Source organism: Cyphomyrmex costatus, unplaced genomic scaffold (assembly GCF_001594065.2).
Source record: "Cyphomyrmex costatus isolate MS0001 unplaced genomic scaffold, Ccosl1.0 scaffold181, whole genome shotgun sequence".
In the NCBI taxonomy this organism is placed as follows: Eukaryota; Metazoa; Arthropoda; class Insecta; order Hymenoptera; family Formicidae; genus Cyphomyrmex; species Cyphomyrmex costatus.
In genome coordinates, this window is record NW_017275836.1 from 237,590 (window position 1) to 261,083 (window position 23,494).

Consider the following 23,494-nt stretch of genomic DNA (forward strand, 5'->3'; position numbering starts at 1 on the left):
TTGTCCGATGGCGTATTTCATTGCGCAATTCACGCATTAATTTTGACCGGGGGCTACAAGAAGCTTAATAAACTCGGCAGGATACGGCAAATAATTTGTAACTAATCCCGGAGGCGCCGGTACGCCCGCAACCGGATGCGAGTGTGCTCTCGCAATTGCGCGTGTTACCGATCTCTAGCATGAGTCTCGGTATATCTCGTGGAGGTTTCGACTTTGTTTTGCTATTCCGCATTCCGCCGCAGATTGCTCGCTTTTACCTTTCAGCCGCCGGAGAGACCCCGGTCTTATTCTCTCGTTCTCTCTTTCTCTTGCGCCTTTAATTATATTCGTTGCGATGGTTGATACACTTAGCTGTTATATCGTTACACGCGGAAGAATAAATTACGACGACGGGGATTTTCGAAAACACAGAACGCACACAAGGGGATCCGTTACCGTTAAAATAACCCGGAGGAATGTTCCGTAAGAGGCGTCCGACTGATGCAAAACAGTGAAATCATATTTTCATCCGCGTCTCTCCGGCTGGTGATCGCGGAATGGAAGGACGTTGAATTACAATTACAAATTTGCTTTACGAGCCACTCAAAGTAGCGAAGGTATTTATTACCGCCTTACTTTCTCATTATGTAAATATGCCATTGGCTACATGAGTTTTTACAACAACCGATGTTAATGATCACGCGTTTTAATCGACGGGCGCACATATAGCAGAAAGATTAACTGCAAATTTGTCATGTATCATTAGAATTTTCACGGATAAGCGTCTTGGCATACGAGATGAGTTTCCCTCGTCGTAAAATAATTGATGTCGTCCTTGCCGGCCGCGTCGTCCAGGAAGAAGGAAAAGTTTTCATATCCGACATCGCATCAGAATATAATTCTACGACGATGATGATGATGCGATTGCCGACGATCGTCGGCGAAGATGATCGCCGCTGGCTTCGGACGGTGATTACGGCACCCAAGAAAAAAAGAAGGAAAAGAGAAAAAAAAAAGAAACGCAAGCAATCAACGCACGAGATCGGACACGTATGTTAATGGAAGAAGGCGATCGAGGAGGCGACAGCGTGCGGTAAAGCGAAAATCGCGTTGCAACGGTAAACGGCGACGTTGTCCCGCGACAGTGAAGGACACCGAGTTGTTGCTTCGATTGCCGCGACGCATGAGAAGCACTTATTCGAGAAGCAATTGCCACAATGCCAACACGAGCAACGGTATTACGCATACGCGGATACGCATCGATGCGGGTAATAACAGACACTGGGCCGCGATCGAGTGGACCTCGTAGAGTACACCATAATTTTCGTTGGAAAATGTTTGAACTTGTCAGCGGAATTGTCACCACCTCGTAATAACGTAAGAAAGAACAGTTTTGCTGAAGTATCTAAACGTTTAGTTTGATACAAATCCAAAAATAATTTTGTTGGACCATTAAAATAATTACGTAGAAATTTCAAGTATAATGAATATAATTGCAAAAAATTTTTAATTCTAGCTTGAAAGATCTACAATTTTACTGGATACAGATCTGAAAATAATTTTGTTTTAAATCATCAGAATAATTATATTGGAAAGTGAAAGATGATATACAATATTGTATAAACAATTTTAGTTTATTATAGCTACAAGTTTGAGCGTCATACATAATTTAATTATTTTCAGATCTGTATCTAGAAAATTTTAAACACTTCAGCAAAACTGTTCTTTTTACGTTATGGAAATGTTAATGTCAATGGAAATGAATGTGGTATTTTAATACTTTCTGCCTTCCTTCTGAAACGGTTTTTAAATGATAACTCAAAATATCATAAACGATAGATTTCGAGTCGCACGTCGTCAAGCGTGTATTTGATAGTACAAGTGGTTGAATTTTCAAATAAATATTTAATCCGAATCTTAATTACATCTAAATTATTTTTTAGTAAATTTTTCTTTACATTATTAGCGTCAACTTAGAAAGGAAGTTTGACTGTTTTTATCGAAGAAGTCTTTGCAGCCGTTTTTGAAATCTCAAAGTTGTTCGACGTCAAGTTTATCGACAACATTTGCATCTTTTTTTTTTGTTCGTCGGGTAACGAGTTATAGACGGTGAACTATAAAATGTGAAAAAAAATTATTGGCTCTCGAGAATCTCATGGATGGTAAAAGTATATCGTATTTTGTTGAGGACGAAGTTGGAATTTCAGAAAACTGGCTTGAGCCCGCAGTGATTTGGCCAATAACATAGTGAGACTCATTTTGAATTCACGCATGCACATTGTACAACGAGAACTTTTTTCTCGAGACCGAAAGATCTTGCCTGGCTGGGGGCATAAATATAGAAATCGCCGTCGATTTAAACACACTTGGCAAACCTGCTGCCCCCTCGACTAACGGAAAATCTCTTTCCCGTCGTGCTTCATTTACGTTTTTCGTTTCGCGCTGCATGTGATGTTTGCACGTGCGATCCGTAATGTGTTATGTCACGCTTGAATTGAGAAAAGCCTTTCCGCTTATTGCCGTAAAGATATTAATTTCGACGTCCACATATGGAAGAATATTTAACAAGCAGTAAAATTACGTCCAACTGTTTAGCATTACGAATTCGTAATATGCCTGCAATTGTAGAAAACGAAAAATAATTGATTAATCTGATCATTATGCAAAGATTGTAAGATGGGGCAAGGAGTCGTAATGTTTTAAATATTGCGGTGAACAAAAATTCATTCTTCAAAGTGAGCGACTCATTCGTTTTCGAGGTCATGTATCTTCAGGCGAAACACGTAAAAAGGTTTTTGGCATACCGTATTGCAAAAACTAGTTTCCCGTCAATTTATTGGGCTAATTCATTATATCCGGAAATCTTGAAAATGTAATATAATTAAAATAAATGAGATGGATTGTAAAATAATATCACGTTATATGATTAATTAGCTACAGCGAGAGTTATAGTTGGACGCTCAATTGGTGCACGCCTCATTGAGGAAATAAAATCGCTAGTAATGTCACGTAACCTATGCAGTCCGTTAGGAAGCTCCTTTGTTAACACGGTTACATAAGATTATGCAAAAATCTGGGTCGTCGATCGGAGCAAACGAAGCCAATGTATAGATAGGCTGATCGAACGATGCCTTCTTATATCGATTCACCTACGCCGATACCTTAAGTTTTAACTCGAGCGCAAGTCACGTATTCACGATCCGTTAAGACCAATCGCATTTCATCTATCATTAAGGCATTCCGTAGCAATAGGACATTCTATTCTTGGACGCAAACATTATTCCGCGACGCAGTCCACACGCTTAAATGGCACGTGTGTTTAACAAAAACTGTCCTTTCTGGGTATTCGCACATTATGGTCATATAATATATATAATTATTATATTACCTCAGATAGATAGGAAGGAATTCTTCTAATGTGCTTAATAAATTGGCATGTATGTCACGTATTAACCTTTAAGTTAGTGGATATACTCATGCAGCACAGATCATTGCATACAGCAACGTTGCAATGTTAAAACAATATTACAGTAAGATTACAAACGTTGCAACGATGTTGATGCAAGATTCTGTGCTGTACGGGTGATCTAAAGATATGTAAGTCAATTAGTAAGATAGTTAGAACACAGAAAGTTTATTTTTCTAATTTTACTCTTTTACTAGTAAAAAGTATATAACTAATAAAAAATTATTACTAATAAAGATATAACTGATAAAAATTATCACTAATAAAAAATATAATTAGTAAACAGTGTTATTAGTAAAAAATATAATATGTACCATAACTATAAACAGTAAAAAATTTTTATGTGTCCTGCGCATTCTACCTACTGAAGTTTTAAGATTTATTATTTTTACATTCATGTTTCATAACGGTTTAATTTAAAAAATATAAGTATATAATATTTATATTACAATTGCATTTACATTAGTTATACTTTAGTGAAATAAAGGAATGTAAAAGTAATAAATCTTAAATTTCTGGGCATTTGAACAATTTCCAAAGTTTTTAAGAAAACTATGCTTGTGGAGTGCAAATGTGTGTGTATGGCTACATACACCACACACACACACACACACGCATCTCACTTATCCATTTAACTAATTAAATCGAGCGAGGTAAGATGTTTTCACCATTAAAAAGGAAGAGTTTCATCGAATCTCATCGAAGTGAAAATGGAGTCTTCTCGAGGGAAAAATGAATACGACGTTTTTCTCACAGCTTAAGTATGAACGGATGAGTTCGTGAAATTAGGCCCCCTCGATTCTCGCGAGGGAATGTAAACTTTCATCGCCTGGAGCTCTCGGACAAATGATGCCCACGTGTCCACTTTCGTGGATCGAAGTCCCACCTCTCGGCACCTCTTTCTTCTTCTTCGAACGTAATACGCGAGGCGGTTGAAGAACCGCAAGTATCCATTGCGACTTCCTGCCGCGTCGAGATTCGTACTTCCTGATAAGACAGCGCACGTGCACGAGCCACAAAAAATGAATGCACGATCGTTACGTTGAGCTGGCGGTGCTTGCAACTCGGTGCGTGCAGTTACAAGTACTTCCGCGCCTCTTGTTACCGCTGCTGGTTCGCGCGATTTGGAATTGTAAAAACGAGAATCAAGCGATTATTTCTAGCATCGTGCGCACAAAGCGCTCGCGCTATATCGATTTTCCTTTTCTGCATCGAACACGACCGCGACAAAAATAGCTACGACATAGAATAATTTGCATTAATAAATGGTACAAGTAACTACCGATTAACGTCATCGACGCGGTGCAAGCTGATCGCCATGTCTTGAGGATATTTCATGCAAACGGTGACCGTGACCCAACATCCCTTTCGAATTTATTTTATCCTTGAAGAAAATACAGTTTGTTTCACTGTCATTTTAACGAGTATATCAGTGATATACTTATAATAGTCTAAATAACAGTCTAAGTAAATTGTAAAATATTACAAGTTGCTCCTTATCATTGACTTTTGTTGGAGTAACAATTGGAAATAGATCTTTCAGACGAGACGAATGAACGATTAAAAATGGTTATTTTTTTTAGAGAAAAGCATTTTGCTCTATTTCTTATAGAATAGAACGGCCATAACTTCGTGACTAACTGAACCGGTATCAGCGGACATGCGCAAGAACGTCTGCCGTTGCAATGTTGAACATATGTAAGAGCGTCCTCTCGCAGGGTGTTCCTTATTAAATACATTTTCTCTATTTTTTCAATCAATTTTTTTTTTGCTTTATAAAAATGAGAGACATCCTTAGTTTACGAATTATAAATGATTGAACACTTGATTGCGTTCTGAGAATTAGCTTCCCGACAGACGACAAAAATTCCTTTCGTTTACTTACACTTAGTTGTATAAAGATATGTAATATTGGGAAGCTGGAAATGTAGAGAATGTTGAAATTGGAAAGCTGCAACAAGCGATGACTTGCCTTGACATTTTTAAAGAGAATCAATTTAAATCTTTAAAGAACCCGCGATTTAAGAGTGGCATGTAATGAGAGAGAGAGAGAGACACCTTGTATATGTACACCTGTCGAACGTTATTACAGCATGCATGCTCGTAAATAAAATAGGAACTGCGTCGAAGGAATTCATCCCTTACACGGCGTCGTCGTGATTGCGCAAAACAATTCCGTATGCTGGAAGGTTTCTGTACGCGTCAACATCACGATACGGACGCCGCCCGTTTTTTTCTATCGAACGGAGAAAGTCCAGCATACGATAGCGTATAGTAATGAATGTTAGGAGAATAGAGCGACAACATTCCACACTAACATCCTGCTTACTCGCGACTCCGCTGGAACGATTATCTATGTTTTTATTCGCCTTCTTTCCTATCTTTCGTAAAAAAAAATTTAACTTGATCACGCACAACCCCATTCGATTTTGATCTGGTTTCAATCCAAAAGATCCTGATTATATCAATAAACAACCCGGTTATTGCTATATTATAATTTAGTAGATTTAATCAGAAAATTCTGATTCTCTCTCGTCCATTTTCAATCAGAATTCCAATTAATCCAATCGGATAGTTTTCGCAATGTAATTTGTTTGAACTACAAATTGTATAATTGACACAAAAATAATACTATGCACCAAAATCCGCTTTGTCTAAATATGATAGCTTCGATTATTTGTATTGAGCATTAATTATTTTTTTTGGCCGATTTAATATTGTTTGATCTTAATGGATGATTCTATAAAGATAAAATAAGATTTGTAATTAAGATATACGTTCGAACAACAAAATTAGAGTCTCTCCTTTTACCGTGATACCTTCTTTCTTATGACCGTGTTCTCAATATCTGAACATTCTCCCAAGGCTAACAAAAAAGGCAGCGAAATTTAGAACTGCCGGTACTGACACTCGTGACTGAGCTTTCCAATGAGATACGTTCATTGTTATTTTGCAGTTTGCACACTTTCCCTTCGCGTGAAACTTGATGCTGTATGTAGGCGGCTTTGCTTTGACGATATCTGTACCATCCTTAACATATCTTCAATTGCAAGACAAACTACGTGTTCAATTTTTCTTAACGCATGAAGAAAATTGCGTCAACAGTCGTCGTTACCCAATCTTGCTTGGCAATTTGCATTTCATGTAAATTAAATGATCGACGCGAAATCGATGTATATCATTAAGAAAAAGTTTGTTGTTGCATTATCACTATATTATTTATTATCGAATATTACGTAGAAATAGAATTACAGTAAAGACAGAATTTCTCAGATTGCAAAAGTAAAGTACCGGAAGTAACAAATAGAATATCTATTTATTCGCTATTCGACGATAACTGGCGATTTGCGCCTAGTCGTAAATTTCGTCGTGCGTTTCATTGAACGCTTCAAGAATGATTTAGCCGGTGGAAAATCATTCGCAAACGAACGGTCGTTCCGTTCACCACCCGAATTGCGCCATAAATCTCATTGCTATCTGTTTTCCAGGACCCACGTCGTGTTTTCTTAACAGAAATTCTTGTCATTAAAAAAAAAGTCTATCCTGAGGAAATTACTTGATGCGCGAAAACACTTACGCAGATTCCTTGAAAAAAATTCTAATATTTTGAATATTGTGAACAATAAACTGACCACAAACCGATTATGAAAATCTTGACAGTGTTTTTAAAATTCAAGATGTTGCGCCCATGCTAGAATTTATCATTAAAGACAAGATATAATTTGCCCCTCTTTATAGTTTCAACAAGAAATTTTATAATTCCCCCCTCTCTCTCTCTGTCCTTTTCTCCTTTTCTTTTATCTTTATCACTTTTTTTAATAATGTTTTTTACCTTTACTGTTTTAATTTTTGTATTTTTTAAATTATTTGTTATTTTGTTACAGTTTTTCCTTTTTATTGTTCTCGTCATTTTTATGTTTTTAAAAGATTTATTTTAGAATATTAATAAACGCCTGTATCAATCAATCAATCTCAATCAATCAATGATCTGTCTATTTATCTCTATATCTTTCTCTCTCTATCTATATATTTCTTTCTCTCCCTCTCTTTTTCTCTCTCTCAATCTACTTATCTGTCTATCTATTTATCTTTCTCTGTTTAATTCATAAAGTTTTTATGTGTATTTATTACGCAGAATCGTATTTTATATTCAAGAGCACCGCAAATGACTCGTGATTTATCAGAATCGAGAGGCTCGTTGGAGGAAATCTTTGGTCCTTCGATCTCTCCTATTTCGCAGCAGTGAATGTGAGAGTTGCTTACAGAACTAATGTCCGCAAGGCCAACCGCCACCGATAAAAATGCTTAGGATAACGCGCCCTGTTCGTTCGATCTCGATCTCGATGGTCCCCGGCTCTTTCGCGTCGCGCCGGCCAACCAGGTGGACAAAAACTTGTGAACACAACACACGTCTGTACTACATCGATAGAAATACTTGATAAAGCCAAAATTTCACTCCAATATATGTTTAATTGAAAGTTTGTCCGATCAATTACGTACAATTATAACGGAATTTAAAAGGTCAGACTTGTTTACTGCTTTATTAAATTTTACCGCAATTTATAAATATAACCAATATTATACGCGAGTCACGTAGTGATAAATAAATATAAAATAAGTAAATATATTTGATGTACATCTCTCGCATCCGTATTTATAATTATACAAACGCACGATGATATGTTGTTAATGAGAAGAATTGTTTAATAACAACTTAATGATGTTACAAGATAAGATCAAAAGGAAATGCTAACTTAAATATGCCGATCAGTGATAACCGGAAAATCAGGCTTCTCTCGAAATACCATTGCAATAACGGCGCTTTTCGGGGGCACAACCAGAGAAACGAAGGTTTGTCTGGATCACCGATACTAGATCGCAATATCGAGCGAGCGGATGCTTGTATAAAGTACACGCTACTGAGCACCATAAGCCGCGCAAACCGTTATGCGGTTTATAACACATAAAGCGTAAGTGATGCCTTCAATGGGTTTCCGTAAATTTGCACAATTGCCGGTGATTTTACGTTAATTAAAATTGATAACATCTCCGATATAAAAACCGTTTAAATTTTTTAATTTTTATTTTCACATAAAGAGAGACTTTTTAAATAGACATTTTATACAAATTTATTACGAAAATTCTGTTGATTTTTATGAACTTTTATTTAATTAAAATTGATAACATCTCCGATATAAAAACCGTTTAAATTTTCAAATTTTTATTTTCACATAAAGATAGATTTTTCAAATAGGGATTTTATACAAATTTATTACGAAAATTCTGTTGATAATTTTTATGAACTTTTATTTATAATACATGAAAGAAACGATTTTGCTACAAATTACCTAAAAATTTAGCTAGATATGATATAAAAATAAATTTGTAGGATCATCAAAATAATTACGTATAGCAATCTAAAGGTATAATAGTCTGATAGAATTATTTTTAGATCTGTGTCCGGCTAAATTTTTAATATCTTAGCAAAACCGTCTTTTCCGTGCTGTCATTTTAACAGATAAAAATACGCCGGACTTAATTTCATGCGCTTCATTCACAACATCGACATTGAAGATCTCAGCTTCTTAATTTTTCGTTCGCGCACGTTTTTAATTGCAAGAAAAAAAAAAGAACTAGTCACGCGTCGGCTCGTTTCTGCCGAGCCTAGCGTTACACAAGTCGTGTGTACGGGTAGATGTCCTGTTAATGGAAAACGCCGCATTATCTCGCGGTGAACGCGGAAGAACAGGTGTTACAAAAGAAATTATCACGTGCATGCGCTGTTTCCGTATTACGACGAGTAAAGTAGATTTACTCATCTGGCGGGCGTTGATCGTTAGTCAAACGCGTCAACCGCTGTAATGAATTAATTGGGACTGATAAAATGAAAATTAAGCAAATTCTGTAAAATAAACGCGACATTACGTGTAGTACAAGAATTGTACACGTTTAGATAACGCGATTATTCATTACATTTGCAAAATAGTTGCTCCACTTCAGTTTAGCTTTACATGTTAATCAAAATTCCATTCTACTTCGCTTCTCGCACTTGTCGCATTTTATTATGCTTTTTATTATTCAAATACACGTTTTACTTCAATCGGTCCTCTAGGATTTTAAATTCTAACGTCAAACTCACCCTCGGATCGCGTCTGGGCCGTGATTATCAGCAGAAACGCTATTAGCAGAAGTAATTTTGTAAACCAAAGCCTCCACATGTCGTCGCCCATCTGTTCGGGATCCCTCGGAGCGACAGCACTTTGAATTAGCCCAAAGTCACGAGGAAGACTCGCACTATCTCACGTAAACCAATCCCGCGCTGTCAGTACTGATTTGTCCGTTACATGAGCACCAAAGCGATCTCGGGGCGACTGTTCCAGCAAACACCTCGCGACCAACTTCTACGACCTCCGACAGTATTGGGGAAAAACGTGGTGCGAGAAATGAATGGAAGGAAATAAATGAGGGTAAAGAGGAAGTAAAGAAGAATGACCCCGACCGACTGATAATTCGAAACGATATCGGTCGTACGATAAAATAAAAATTACACCTCGTTAACACCGAGCAAAGAAGAATTACGAGAGCTCCGTGTGTGACGGAGCGGCCGACCGATTGACCTTTCTCCGGGTGCGTAACTTTGTCTGTGTCCCGGTGAGGACTGAAGGGGAATCAAGGCCCGCCGCCGGGTGTTGGGGAACCGGAGAAAGGTGTATCAAGAGAGAGAGAGGCCAGAGGCGAAGCGGGTAGGACCCCTCTTCGCCGTTCTCTCCCTACCCTCTCGATTCCTTTTCCCGCTCCTTCTTCTTCTTCTTCTCTTCTTCTTCGTCTCCTGGCGCTTTCGGTTGGTCGGCCAGACGCTCCAGGACACGCGGCACCAAAAGAACCTCCTCGCGACCGACTCTTCAGCCAGCCCGGGTCCGGCCTGTATGTCATCCACAGCGAACTTTCGCGGACCTGTTGAATCTATTATCTTTATAACCTATATTACGCCGTGCTGACAATATGTAGGAATAGCGAAGATAAAAGCGATGAAACAAATAGATTGTTAACATGTACACGATTTTTAAGTTGCAAAGAAAGGCTAAGAGTGATAGGTCAAGATAGATCCGGCACATCTTTCTTCTTTGTTTTCTTTGCCTGCTTCACCTTCTACGGTTCGTACTATCGATCGATATACCCGGTATATCCGGTATACCCGTTAACTGTCGTAACTGCATTGGGCAGATGTAGCGCGTACTGTTATGGAAAACACTGTTGCCTTAGATTGACAGACGAGAAGTACAGGATAACATTGAACGAACCAAACGGTTCAACAGCGATTTCTTGACAGCTGTCAAATGAACAAAATTGTACAAAAATGCGAGACACGTAGATTCTTAGCAAATTCTATTCAAGTCGCATTTCAAGAGTAGAGAGTTTGAGCATTAGTATTGTCAATGGTGTTCAACATCTCGAACATTTTCGCGGAGTTGCGATTTGCCGCGGTGGCCGTTCTCACAAATCAATATATTAGCCTATTCTCAAATCAACATTCATGACTGTAACGAATTCTCCAATTGGAAAAAAGCATGACACTAAGACACTTGTCCTTATAACTGCGCTTATTGCGCGGTATGCGGGACACCTGTTATCGTGCTCTCAATGAACTCCGAAGGTTGGTGGGGTTAAAAGGAGAGGGAGAAGTACTGTTCCCGAAGAGTGGCCGCATGAGGCAGCCAAGCGGCAGCGAGGTAGGAGATTCGCATTATAGGTGCCGACTCGAGGACCTACATTCGCCAGCACGGTGAGGGATGCCGCGATCGCGGAGGACGTGTATATACTCATCTCTCTCTCTCTCTCCCTTCTTCTCTCTCCGGGTCGAGAAGGCCCCGTCTCCCGAAGTATTCGTGTCGGCGCTGGCCGACTGACTTAACAAGTGATTTTCAAATTCCATACCATCGAGATTCTTCTGGAGAAATTAAGCCTAAGACACAATTAAAAAGCATATAAGCAATAAGGGGAAAAGGAATAACAAATTTCAATCTAACAAAAACATTCTGGTATACATGGTTTTTGATAGGTTGAAATCTGTTGTTCACTGTTCCCGTTGCCTTTCAGTTGTGCGTCAAACTTTATTATTCGCTATTCCATACACTGGCGGATTCATGGGTGCCATGCGGTTCCTCCTTTAAAGTCTTTTTGTTTAAAAATATTTATGGCAAAATGTTATATATTTTTCTATTTCTGAAATGCTTAATTTCGCAGTTTTGATACTCCAAACATATTTTTTAATGTAAGAAACTCTTATAAAAAAAACATATATCATATTATTCATTTTTATGTTAATATAATTTAAATTAAAATATATTTTATCAATTATACATTTAAATAATACTTTTTTAATATAATATATAATTTAAATAATAATATTCTAACTTTGCATCTTTGATCTAAAAAAAATTTAGTTGCGACACGCCAATAATGCTCCTCCCTTTCGACAAATTTCGGAATCTGCCATCTATCTATAATGCTTATCTATCTCTTTTCCCTGTGCATCTCTGCATAAATAATCTTTCCTATAAATAACCACTCATGCGACTCGAGGAACAGAATAATTAAACGATGCGTGATGCCCGGTTTCTTTATCAGCATGCAGTGGCGTGATCAACTTTAGAAAAGTAGTTTGAAGGACGATGAGAAGAAAAATGAGCGGAGAGAATAGTTCCTTCTAGAATTACTTCTTCTCTCTGTCTTTTTCTTTCTTTCCTACTTTTTATTTATGCAAATTTCATATAAACGCAATATAGGAAAAGAAACTGTCGATATTTTTATGGAAACAGGTTTAATCTTGCCTTTGTTGATTTAAAAACATTGTATTTTTCTTTTAGCTAAATATCAATACGATTTCTCCTCTAATAAAAACCATATTTACCTTAGAAATCTATGTGTATTGCAAATAGAAATTGCAAATAATTAAATTACCACTGTAAATTACAAAGAACCAGAAATTGTGAGTGATGAACAATTTAATGGACAAAGACATTTTCTTGCTACTGTGGAAACATAAACAAAGTAATTCGTGATTCGTTACACGCAATTTTGAAGGGAACAGAATGATTTCTTCGCCGTGAGTTCTACGTGATTGTATGGCCGTGGCTCATGTACAAGCTTACCGTGACATTTCCTATATAAAGAATCACGCGCGTCATTAAAGTCATTAATAACCGATCGATTTCATGCGGCACGCAGGTTATTTTCCTTTTCCCGTTTTCTCACCGGGAAAAGAGAAGAAGCTTTTATTGCGCCGCATACCGTTGCGGAGGGATAATAAAGTCGCGCACCGTGTCCTCGTCAAACGCGGAACAATTCATAGCAATCTGGCAATTACGCGTGATTAAGGAATCGGTGAGGAATAATTTCTTCACGATATGGGGAAGGAACACTCGTTAAACATACAGACCGAATGTCGGAAATGAAATCTCCACGATTGTTCGAAAACCGAATTACAAGCCGTCTAGACGTGCGTGGTTGGTAAATCGCAGGAAATAATTTTATTTAAATCGTACAAGCCACCGAGATTCTCCGTAAAACATTGAGAAAGTTACTGTCGATTTCTCGATAATATTCTACCAGTTAAAAGGTAATTTAACTATGCTATTTGTACATACAATTGTATGCATCAGCAGTTTAATACATGTTCTTAACACTTACACTTTATATAAGTGGACATATTTCTTACAAGAGCACTTATTGCTTTGATCTATATAGATCTTCAAATTCTATTTTTTTAATTGTTTTTTTAAAAATGTTTTTTTATTGAAATATCCAAAATAGTTATATATCATAAATAAAAAGTAAAAAAATAAAAGACTCTTTTAAGAGCTAAACACTTTTTAAGGGAAATGGAAAAGAATAAAATTCTTCAGCTAATTTCAAGGAAACCTTTTTTAACAGAATCTTAGTTTGAGGCTTACAAAACTAAACAATTATAAATGAAGTTTAAATCGATAAGAATAAATCGAATAAGAGAAAAAATCCTATGTTTAATTGATTTTAATGGTATTTATTAAAATTCTTTTTTTTAAAGAGAAATTAATTTGAGAATGACCAGAGAATTTGCAGTTCAAAGGAAATGCGTTTCCAAAACAAAAGACGCCTTGCATTTGAGATCTTTATCTTATCATTCAATGAGATATCATCTTCATTCAAAATGCATCATCAATTATTGAATACCTTGGTGCACCGGTGCTCCACATGACACTAAGTTTCAAGGATACCGAGAAGATGCGAATCACTATTACGGGGCGTTATGGTGGTTCCACCGTTAGACCTCGCTATACACCATCAACCGCCGCTACGTCGACTAATATTACGTTTACTGGCGTAAAGCATCTGCCATTACCATCCACCTATCGACCAGCCTCTTGCATAATCTCAATACGGTTATGTATACTGTTAGTCTCGAGCAGATGTTCGTTCATAAGATTATCCTTGAAGCGTAGGTCGAATTGCAAATTTGTGAGCAGAAACGGCCAAAGGTTAAATTAACAAAGTTCGAAGAGGTGGCGTTTTAGCAAAACCTAGAATTATTTAAAATTAGTAAAGCTTCTCCGGTCTGTTAAGTATAGTTTACAACGCGATTGCAATTAAGTCACAGTCTTAAAATCGCAGTGTTGATACGGAAAAAATAATTTTGCTGAAATATCTGAAAATTTAGCTAAATACAGATCTAAAGATAATTTCGTTAGACCAAAATAATTATTTAGAAAACTTAAGCATAATGAACAATACTGTCAAAAATTTAGATATTTTGACAACCATCTTGGACGTTCTATAATTATTTTGATAATTTAATAAAATTATTTTCAGATTTGTATCTAGCTAAATTTTCAGATATTTCAGCAAAACGTTCTTTTTATAAGTTGAGTTTTATTATGATGCCTATCTACATACTTTATTCAGTCTCAAATTGCTAGGCTGTAACATAATAACCAATCAGTTATATACAATTAGTTATATAGATAGAACGTTCGATCTTTTCTCCGTCGCAGCGTGTTGTGGTCATAGTCGCTAGATTTGGAGTAGAGTGACTATGCTTATACGATTGTGTCCTATACGATCGGAAAATGAGTATGTTACTACTGCTCTTGCTTTATTATAAAATGAATTTGCGACCGTATTGTAGACTATGCTTTATAGTCCAAGACTGTAAGATTCATGAATAAAACATTAGCTTCTTGAACCCCCTTCTTGATTACTGTTCCACGTACAGTTAGGCCGATCTTAGGGAAACGAAGATAGATTTACGTGTTCTCCAGTTATTAACCTTGCGGTCAAGCGTCATTAGTAGGTACGATGAGGTTGCGCAGTATGGGATTACCTAAGCAATTCTAATTCATATCCCACATGATCACTATAGTGATTCTAATACTAAAAGGTATCTTCTAATATCGAAATAACAGACGAGGTTGAGAGCTGTTGCTAACACATAACAGAATCTAAGAAGCTTTTGCGAAAATTTAAATAATTGTTTTCGCCACGATGAACACAGTTGATTAGCAAAACAGCAAAGTGTAGCCTCTCCTTAGATTAATCTTAGATGTTAGTTGGAAACTGATCATCCTTTATTATATGAAGGAGACGGATCACGCTGATAATTTGCGGGGCATACCTCGCCAAACTTTCACTCTTACTCACGTGATAGTCCACCCTTCTCTCTTTCTGCGAGAACGATCTGCGGCCGTGCAGAGAAATTCTTTGCGGCTGCAATTACCGTGTCGACGGCAGCTGCATAACGCACAGGAAGTCCTTGCCGCAAACTAGATTCCTGCGATTCTATCGATCGGAGCGCTTGGAAAAATAATAACGAAATATTTCGTGCTTGTCATTGATGTTTCTTGCTTATAAGATTTTCTATTCTCTGCGCCTTCATAAAAGCATTCGTGGTAATTAATCAACTGCTCTATACGCTTGGCTGAGTTTATGCGTATCCAGCATACCATCGCGTGATGGTACTTCATGACACACGCTCACGAATCCTTCTACTTTCATCCATGTACATCCATGTTTCCGGCGTATTAAGACAAAAATAGATAGAAAAGCGAGATGGGAATAGTAATCCTGTAAAAAGATTGACGCGTAACAAGAGTCGTACATAATCTTGAAATTAGAAAAAATATTAGGTAGCAATATCTTTGCATGCTCTGTGAGCATTGCGACAAGCAAATCGATGTAGGTAAGTATAATTTGCAAAGACAAATTTCCGCATCTTACGTGCTCAGGAATAACATAATTCAAGAAGAAAATTCAAGAATAATTATATCTTATAATTTATCCTCAAAATAATTTTTGATTTCGAAAATATTTTATTATTATACCATAATTTAAAACAATTTTAGTTGAGAGTTACAGTTAAAGATCATTTTAATTTTAATGCAGTTATAGGCATACACAGCTATGATACATGTAATGTTGAAAAGATTTATGTATTTTATTTATATATTCTATTAAAAGTAAATATCTTGTTAGAATCTACAATTTTCAGAGAATTATGAACATTAATATTAATCAGATTTTTGTGATCAACAGATATTAATTCTGTCACATCAAAAAAGATTGTAAATTAAAAACACGGTTAATTTATTGAATCTGCTTTTGTAGTAGGTTTTTTTAATTAAATTAGAATATTTAGTAACTTGCAGAACTATCAAAATAATTTAGATAATCTACCTTAATTTATATATGGAATAAAAATTTTTTAATACGTTACGTGTAATAATTGTAAAGAATGTTAAAAGTCTTTTCTAATCATTTTAAATCACAAATTTTTTGAAAGTTTGAAATAATGAAGTATTTTAGAAATCGTACATATAATTATATATATGTATATAGAATGTCCCATTATAATTATCGCGCTCAGACAAATATTTCGAACAATATGGAGATATGGAAAAATATTTCATATAAAATTTGAATGGCTTGAGAAAGTGCAAATATATTGATAAAATTAATTTTTAAAAAAATTCTATTTGTGAAAGTTATATTAAGAAGATTATCGCCATTTTTTAAATAGGAAATTATAAGATTCTTTTTATATGATTCCTCTAATAATTTTACCTATAACAAAAATATTGATCACATACAGATCTCGAAAAATTATGGCGAATTCGATTGGATGCACTAGTGCGCACTAGTGCGCACTGAGTACACCTGAGTTCATTTGTTTTCCTTTTCTCTTCAGGAGAAGGGAAAAGGAAAAAAGATGAACTGGTGCAATCACTCTGCACTGGTGCATCCCAATCGAATTCGCCATTAGTTTTCTGAATTATTTTATTAAAATACATTAATTTTTTTTAATAATCAATGAATCAATTGATATAAAGAAAATGTATAATTATTTTTAATAAAATATTGAAATTGTATATTGGAATTGTATATTGTAAAGAATGTAAAGTACATAATTTTTTGTATAATAAACAACATGTTTTTTATATCAATTAATTCATTAATTATCAAATTAGTGGAAACATTGTTAAAATACTTTACATTTTTCATTGTATTATCTTTTTTAAACTTAAATTATTTTTTAATTTTAAGTAATTATTTTTATACAATTGTATAACAAAATTGAATGAAAAATTGCTGTTACCCACTGAAATTTGTGACTACATAGTTCAATGTGCACGCTTTGTGCACATGATGGCACTAGTAACAACAGCTAGTGTGACCTCTTATTTCAGCGAGGGCCAACGTGAGAGATTTCGCTTATCGCGGGCGTTTCGTCCCGGTTTCATCCCTACTACTAGACTCGTCAGTATTTGACAGTTAATTTTAGAACATAATCAATATTTATTTAATAAAATATGAATTGCAGTTATATTTATGTGATATTAAAACATTTCGTTATTGCTGCCTTTCTTTTTCACAAATTTAAATGTTTGCGCGTTATTACTATCAGATTTCCACGGACACCAACTCAACATACTGCAAGTTGGCAACGACTTTTAAGTAGAAGATGATTACTTCATTTTCAGGTTATCGTGTTGAGAATGGTTGAGAACGCTTAGTGATACCAGTTCATCTCGTAAATTTTCAATCCTTTCCATTCAGTATGACTTACTTAAATCAACCGGATTACGTGCGTTACTTGTGCAACTGTGGCTCCTTAAAACCTATATCAAAGATATATTTCTGCCGACATTGTTTGATGATAAGATGCGGCTACTGTGTCTGTCAGGAGGTGCGATTTTTTAAAATTTTTTATAAGTAAATTAAAAAGAAGAAAATTTATTTTATACCTGAATGTATTTGAAATGTATTATAACATATATAAAGCTCTTATTTATAAAAAAAAATGTCTCTTATATTTAGGTTGACTCCCATTATTGTCCCAATTGTATGGAAAATTTGCCCTCATCGGAAGTACGACTTAAAAAGAACAAGTATGTTCATATACATCAAGCTTCACATATTAAAGATAGGATTGAATTCATTTAATATATGGAATAATTTTTATTGATAGATGTTCCAATTGCTTTGACTGTCCTTGCTGTTTTCAAACGTTATCTACAAGAGCAGGATTAGCACCTGTGAGAGCAGCAGCACCTGAGGGAGAAGAAAACAAGGATGTTAAAGCCACTCCTAAAAAAGTATATTATCTATTCTGTTCATTGTGCCGATGGAGTTCTCGAGATGCAGGAATACCTGATCAATCTGTAGGTAAGAAATTTCATTAATAAATAATTTTATAAATAAAAGCTGAGTAGAGAACATTTTCCTAACTTATATTTTGAATTGTTATAATAAATAAAGAAAAGATTAATGAGCCTGGATAGCTGTAGTTATTTTTTTAATTATACTGATTTAATTACATTCTTGTATATTTATTTATAATTAGATAAATAAGCACAATTATCTATCTTGGCTTATTAACTCTTTATTTATTGCAATGATTGCAGAATCTTTGTATAAATTTTACTATATTTTCAATTTTTGTCTGTAGCAACTGGAGGATGGCCCGAACAGGAAAATCCACATGTAACACGCATTAACGCTCTTATTGATTATCACAAGGTATTAGCCTCTATAGAGAAACAGCAATGTGAACGGAAAAAAATTCATCCAAAACGCTCCTTTATGCCAGCTGTAAGTTTAATAAGAACTAATTATTTATTAATTTAAACATGTTTTCCTAACTATATTTGTTTGCCAATAGCAGACAATGTACAGTTTTACATCAGCCCTAGTTCGCAAGCGTATTGGGCGTCCTATGAAACCACCAATGCAATCTCAATTATCCGCTCAGCCAGTACCATCCGTTGCAAGTGAGGAAGTTGATGAATTACCAAGCGATATATTTGCAGAATCTGTAGATATAACTAAAAGTAAGAAAATTTTCAGTAATATGAGTGGCAGTATTTTATAGATTTTATTTTAAACATACATAATTTTACAGTTACTACGTTGGAACAAAGATTACAGCATCCGGAAGTACAAGCTGAGAAAATTAACGAATTGCGTCCTCAGCACAGACAGTTTTTAGTTAAAAGATCGCAACGTTGCAGAGTATGTGAACATAATGTTAGCAAATCGGATCTTTGTCCTCAATCAACAAAATTCAAGATTTTACTAGCTGCATTGTACGTATTACATTAAGTATTGCATTATAAGGGATTAATTACTAACATTAGTCATGATACACTAATACATAAAATAATATATAAAATAATTTTAACTTTTATCATACTCTTGGACATATGATAATCAGAGTTGTATTTTTTTTAGTTATCATATCCCAGAAGTCAAGATCGTTACTTGTGAACCTCTTCGACCAGGGAAATCAAGTGAATTGCTTCTAAAATTCTGTAATCCAACACAGCATCAAACGCAGATAACCATATTGCCCTTAGATACCTCGTTATCTACTTCATTCATCGAAGAAAAAGACGTTAAAGAGGATACACAAGTAATATTAAATTGAAATTTTATCATAAACTGTAATATATTTTAATAATTTATCATTAAATGGTTATAATTGCAGTCGAGTGAATCTTCAAATTTATTGTCATCTACTGTACGACAAGTACCTGTAACAGAAGATCCTAAAGCAATAAAAGTTATATCAAATGCAGATTTGATGTTGCCTCATAGTTCGTTGATTCTTCCACCAAGAGATGATGCTGCTGAATATGATGATACAAATGATAATCATAATTTTCAAGATGATCCAAAGTACGTGGAATATAAAAATTATGTAAAGTTAATATAAAAAGATAATATGAATTTTATTATATAATTTTTTTAGACTTGTAGTATGGCGAAAAGGAAACAAGGCAGTTATACGTTTGCATGTAACTCCACATGATACAAATAAAGATAATGAAGATCCAGTTATAGTTGGATTTGTCATGCAGCATGGATATGTAAATACTATTGCAGCGCTAGAACATAAATCTCCACAAAAGGTAGATGTAAAGGTTAAATTATATCTTACTGTTGGTCAAATAGTTGGCGAAACATAGTCTTTCTCAAATTTTCATTACAATAATTGCAAAAGAGAATACTCTATACATAAATGCTTTATAATTCAGTAGTCGATTATAAATTAAATATTAAAAATACCTAAATATTTATACTAGGGCTCTAATTTTATTCCGTTTTTCGAAGATACATATAAACGTAAAACGTTTATCCGTATATTCGCTTTCAGAAAATCGTTTACTTGTAGGTAAAAGTTTACACGTTTAATTAGCTTATCCATTTATTAGAAACGTTTTTCTGAATATACATGTTTTATTATATGTTTGAACGAAAATACGTTTACATGTATATTTAGCATATCCATCTATGAAAAACATCTTTTCGAATATTTTAACATTTTTTTTATTAAATTAAAATTTTTTGTTTCATTTTCTTATAGTTCAACCCGTTCACTTAAATTGTTCAGTTAGTTCAGTTTTACTACAGTGAACAAATAACATAAAAATAAAATATTTTAAAACGTAAATTCTAAGGTGATTGAATAAAATGTGGGTTAAAATTTAACATATCGTAATGTTAATTCTACTAAAAAAATATGCTTCCACGGTTTGTTTACGAACTTATTTATGTAACCTTGTAACATATTCATCTCATATTGAATTAACTCAAAAATAAAACATAATTTAATAATTAATTTTTCTATTTTCCACTCAATCTTTGCAAATGGTAGAAAGAGAATAGCTAATAAAACTCTTTAACATTTGGATCCTCCGTTTTCCAAACATTTATAATAAACGGATATGCTAATTATACGTGTAAACATGTATTTGTTTAAATGTATAATAGCCAGCCCTACTTATTACATATATATGTAGAAAAACGTTTCTAATAAACGGATATACTAATTATTCATGTAAACATGTTTTTGTTTAAACATATAATAGCGAGCATTAATTTATACCTAAATGTATTATTTTAAGCTTGATATTCATAATATATTCATAGTATGATAGAGAGAGTATATACCATGTATAAATACAAAATGTAAGAATGATCTTATAATCATTTATTGAATTTTTATATTGTAATTAAAAAAAGGAAAATTATAAGTATTATGTTAAGAATGCTTATTATTATAGTATATAGATATATGTTTATATATTTGATGTATCATAAAAACTGCTTGTTTTAGGGATATTGTAGCAAAAAAAGGAACATAAACTGTAGTTTTTAAGATTTCATCTATATATTAAAAAAAAAAGAAAAAAGATGCTTTACAGAAATGCAATGTTTCTTGTTTTTTAAATACATTTATTGTAAGATAATAAACCCCATACAGAAGGCCATAAGAACAGTTTACAGCCTACGTCCACGACGACCTCCCTTCCTACGAGTAGAATCTGATGGAATAGGAGTAACATCTTCAATGCGACCAATTTTCATGCTCGATCGAGCTAAAGCGCGCAGAGCAGATTGTGCACCTGGGCCAGGAGTCTTTGTTTTATTGCCTCCCGTAGCTCTCAATTTGATGTGCAGTGCTGTAATGCCCAACGATTTACATTTTTCTGCAACATCCTGCAAAGCAAAAAATTATAATTTAAATTACATTGATATTTTAATATATTAAAGTTATAATGTAGATAAAGGACATGCTTGAATATCTTCTTTCTTTACAGAGAAAAAGTACATGATGCAAGTACATGTTCTCAATTGTTAAAAAGAACTTGCTTTTCCACAAACATATGAACACTCCTAAGATTATAATAATCTATCTAGGTGCTGCCTGGATGTGGATAATAATAATACATTTTCTCAAACTAATTCAAATATAATAATAAAGTTAAACAACCTGAGCTGCAAGCATAGCTGCGTAGGGTGAGGCTTCATCACGATCTGCTTTTACCTTCATGCCACCAGTAACTCTAGCAATTGTTTCCCTAAAAATGCAGACAATTTTATTTCAATGTTGAATTATTATTTAGAGTCATGTAGTATAATTAGGGAACTCTAGAATGTACTACAAATTTTATATAAGAAGGAAGGATTTTGCTCAATAAAGAATCAAGATAAGTAATTGATATATAGAGATTGTTCTTTCAGCCTCATATCTACTATTTGTGTTAAGAAAATAGAGACAATAGAATGTAACACAATATAATACAGCCTTTAGAGACTCCTGAGAAATAATTTATAGATATTTTTTATCAGCTGTTTTGATGTGATAAGCTTTCTAACATGCTATAGAACTCACTGTGGATATCACATCACTAATTTTAAAACATAAAATGTAAAAAATAAATGTTTTATATATATATATATATATATACACACATAAAAATACTAAACATTTTTATTTTTCACGTTTCCACCTTAGTTACATAATTAATCCTCTTGATTATAATCTAACAAATCTAGCACAAACCTGCCCGACAAATCGGTAACATGTACAAATGTGTCATTGAAGCTGGCGAAGATGTGAGCTACTCCGAATACGACTTCTCCTTCACGAAGTTGAGGCCCAAGAGAGACCTGCACTTCTTCCTTTTGTACTTTACCTCTTTTCGGTGGCATTTCTAAAAACACAGTGGTATCTTCGTTTGTTATTCTATGTAACTCGATTTATTTGCTATTATACTTATTACAATATCCGTATATCGAGACAAACTTTAAGGTTAAGACAATGTGAAAATTCATCCAACTACATCCACATATTCTGCTAAGTACAAAGCGATTTCGCAATTGGAACCTACTTATAAATATTCAATTAATGTATCTAACTTAATATTTTTGATAGATAAAATGATATTCGTGGCCAAAATACCTGCGTATTGTTACGACTATAACCTTTCTCTTCTAGATTTTAACCATAAAAAGAAGGACGCTCCGGTGGCGCAGCTTCTGTTAACCGCTGTAACCAAAATACAATTGTTCTGCGCATATTATGCTTTTTCATGCGCAGCACGCTGCAGCAGCAATTCGTTACTATTGGTTAAGAATTTTATGTAAGCTAGACGACGCACTTCCGGCGCAAAATACATTTTGCCGCAGTTCGTTGAAGTTGAACCGAACGAACAGCAAACAGCAAGCGGCAAAATCGAGAAAGCGTACAATATGTCCGTCGTTTCATTATGAAAATATTATTTATTGCAATAAATATTAGGAAAATAAGCGAAAAATGGCTTCGGATAAGGTACGGATAAATGTTCGTAAATTAGATCATTTTATACTTTATCACAAATTTGAAAAAGTAAGGTGTAAAGTATAAAATGATCTAATTTACAAACATTCGTACCTTATCCGAAGCCATTCTTCGTTTATTTTCCTAATATTTATTGCAATAAATAATATTGCCTCGATTTTGCCGTTTGCTGCTTGCTGTTCTGTTCGGTTCAACTTCAACGAACTGCGGCAAAATGTATTTTGCGCCGGAAGTGCGTCATCTAGCTTACATAAAATTCTTAACCAATAGTAACGAATTGCTGTTACAGCGTGCTGCGCATGAAAAAGCACCTTTAGGGAATTTAGCTGTGTCGTCAAATGAAAATCAAATCGGTTTCTTTCTCTGATCAAACCTATCCAGTAAAAATTCGT

General features: G+C 34.5%; 2 protein-coding genes across 3 annotated transcripts; one reads left to right on the forward strand and one right to left on the reverse strand.

Annotated features, from left to right (window-relative positions):
• The first annotated feature begins 17,480 nt into the window (after positions 1-17,480).
• On the forward strand, positions 17,481-19,978 carry DCTN4-p62 (dynactin subunit 4). Of its 2 annotated transcripts, none has more exons than XM_018537733.1 (9): positions 17,481-17,663; positions 17,795-17,865; positions 17,946-18,142; positions 18,426-18,568; positions 18,639-18,807; positions 18,879-19,062; positions 19,208-19,388; positions 19,464-19,654; positions 19,728-19,978. In XM_018537733.1, exons 1-9 carry the CDS (start codon positions 17,535-17,537, stop codon positions 19,942-19,944), a joined length of 1,482 nt encoding a protein of 493 aa, XP_018393235.1. In that variant the 5' UTR covers positions 17,481-17,534; the 3' UTR covers positions 19,945-19,978. The 2 variants fall into 2 exon arrangements, with proteins under 2 accessions (XP_018393235.1, XP_018393236.1); XM_018537734.1 differs by having other exon boundaries at positions 18,642-18,807.
• A 1,215-nt stretch (positions 19,979-21,193) lies between these two features.
• On the reverse strand, positions 21,194-22,806 carry Rps14 (ribosomal protein S14). The gene is made up of 4 exons (XM_018537730.1): positions 22,725-22,806; positions 22,326-22,476; positions 21,753-21,840; positions 21,194-21,478 (listed from the first exon to the last, which is right to left on the reverse strand). Exons 2-4 carry the CDS (start codon positions 22,472-22,474, stop codon positions 21,260-21,262), a joined length of 456 nt encoding a protein of 151 aa, XP_018393232.1. The 5' UTR covers positions 22,475-22,476; positions 22,725-22,806; the 3' UTR covers positions 21,194-21,259.
• Between the last annotated feature and the right edge of the window lie 688 nt (positions 22,807-23,494).

Excerpts from the sequence above, each read along its gene's own strand:
- DCTN4-p62 (XM_018537733.1), top strand. The coding sequence starts at position 17,535 with ATGACTTACTTAAATCAACCGGATTACGTGCGTTACTTGTGCAACTGT. Across the intron at positions 17,664-17,794 it reads GCTACTGTGTCTGTCAGGAG|GTTGACTCCCATTATTGTCC; the intron begins GTGCGATTTTTT and ends TCTTATATTTAG. Across the intron at positions 18,569-18,638 it reads AACGCTCCTTTATGCCAGCT|CAGACAATGTACAGTTTTAC; the intron begins GTAAGTTTAATA and ends GTTTGCCAATAG.
- Rps14 (XM_018537730.1), bottom strand. The coding sequence starts at position 22,474 with ATGCCACCGAAAAGAGGTAAAGTACAAAAGGAAGAAGTGCAGGTCTCT. Across the intron at positions 21,841-22,325 it reads GTTACCGATTTGTCGGGCAG|GGAAACAATTGCTAGAGTTA; the intron begins GTTTGTGCTAGA and ends CTGCATTTTTAG. Across the intron at positions 21,479-21,752 it reads CAGCTATGCTTGCAGCTCAG|GATGTTGCAGAAAAATGTAA; the intron begins GTTGTTTAACTT and ends TTTGCTTTGCAG.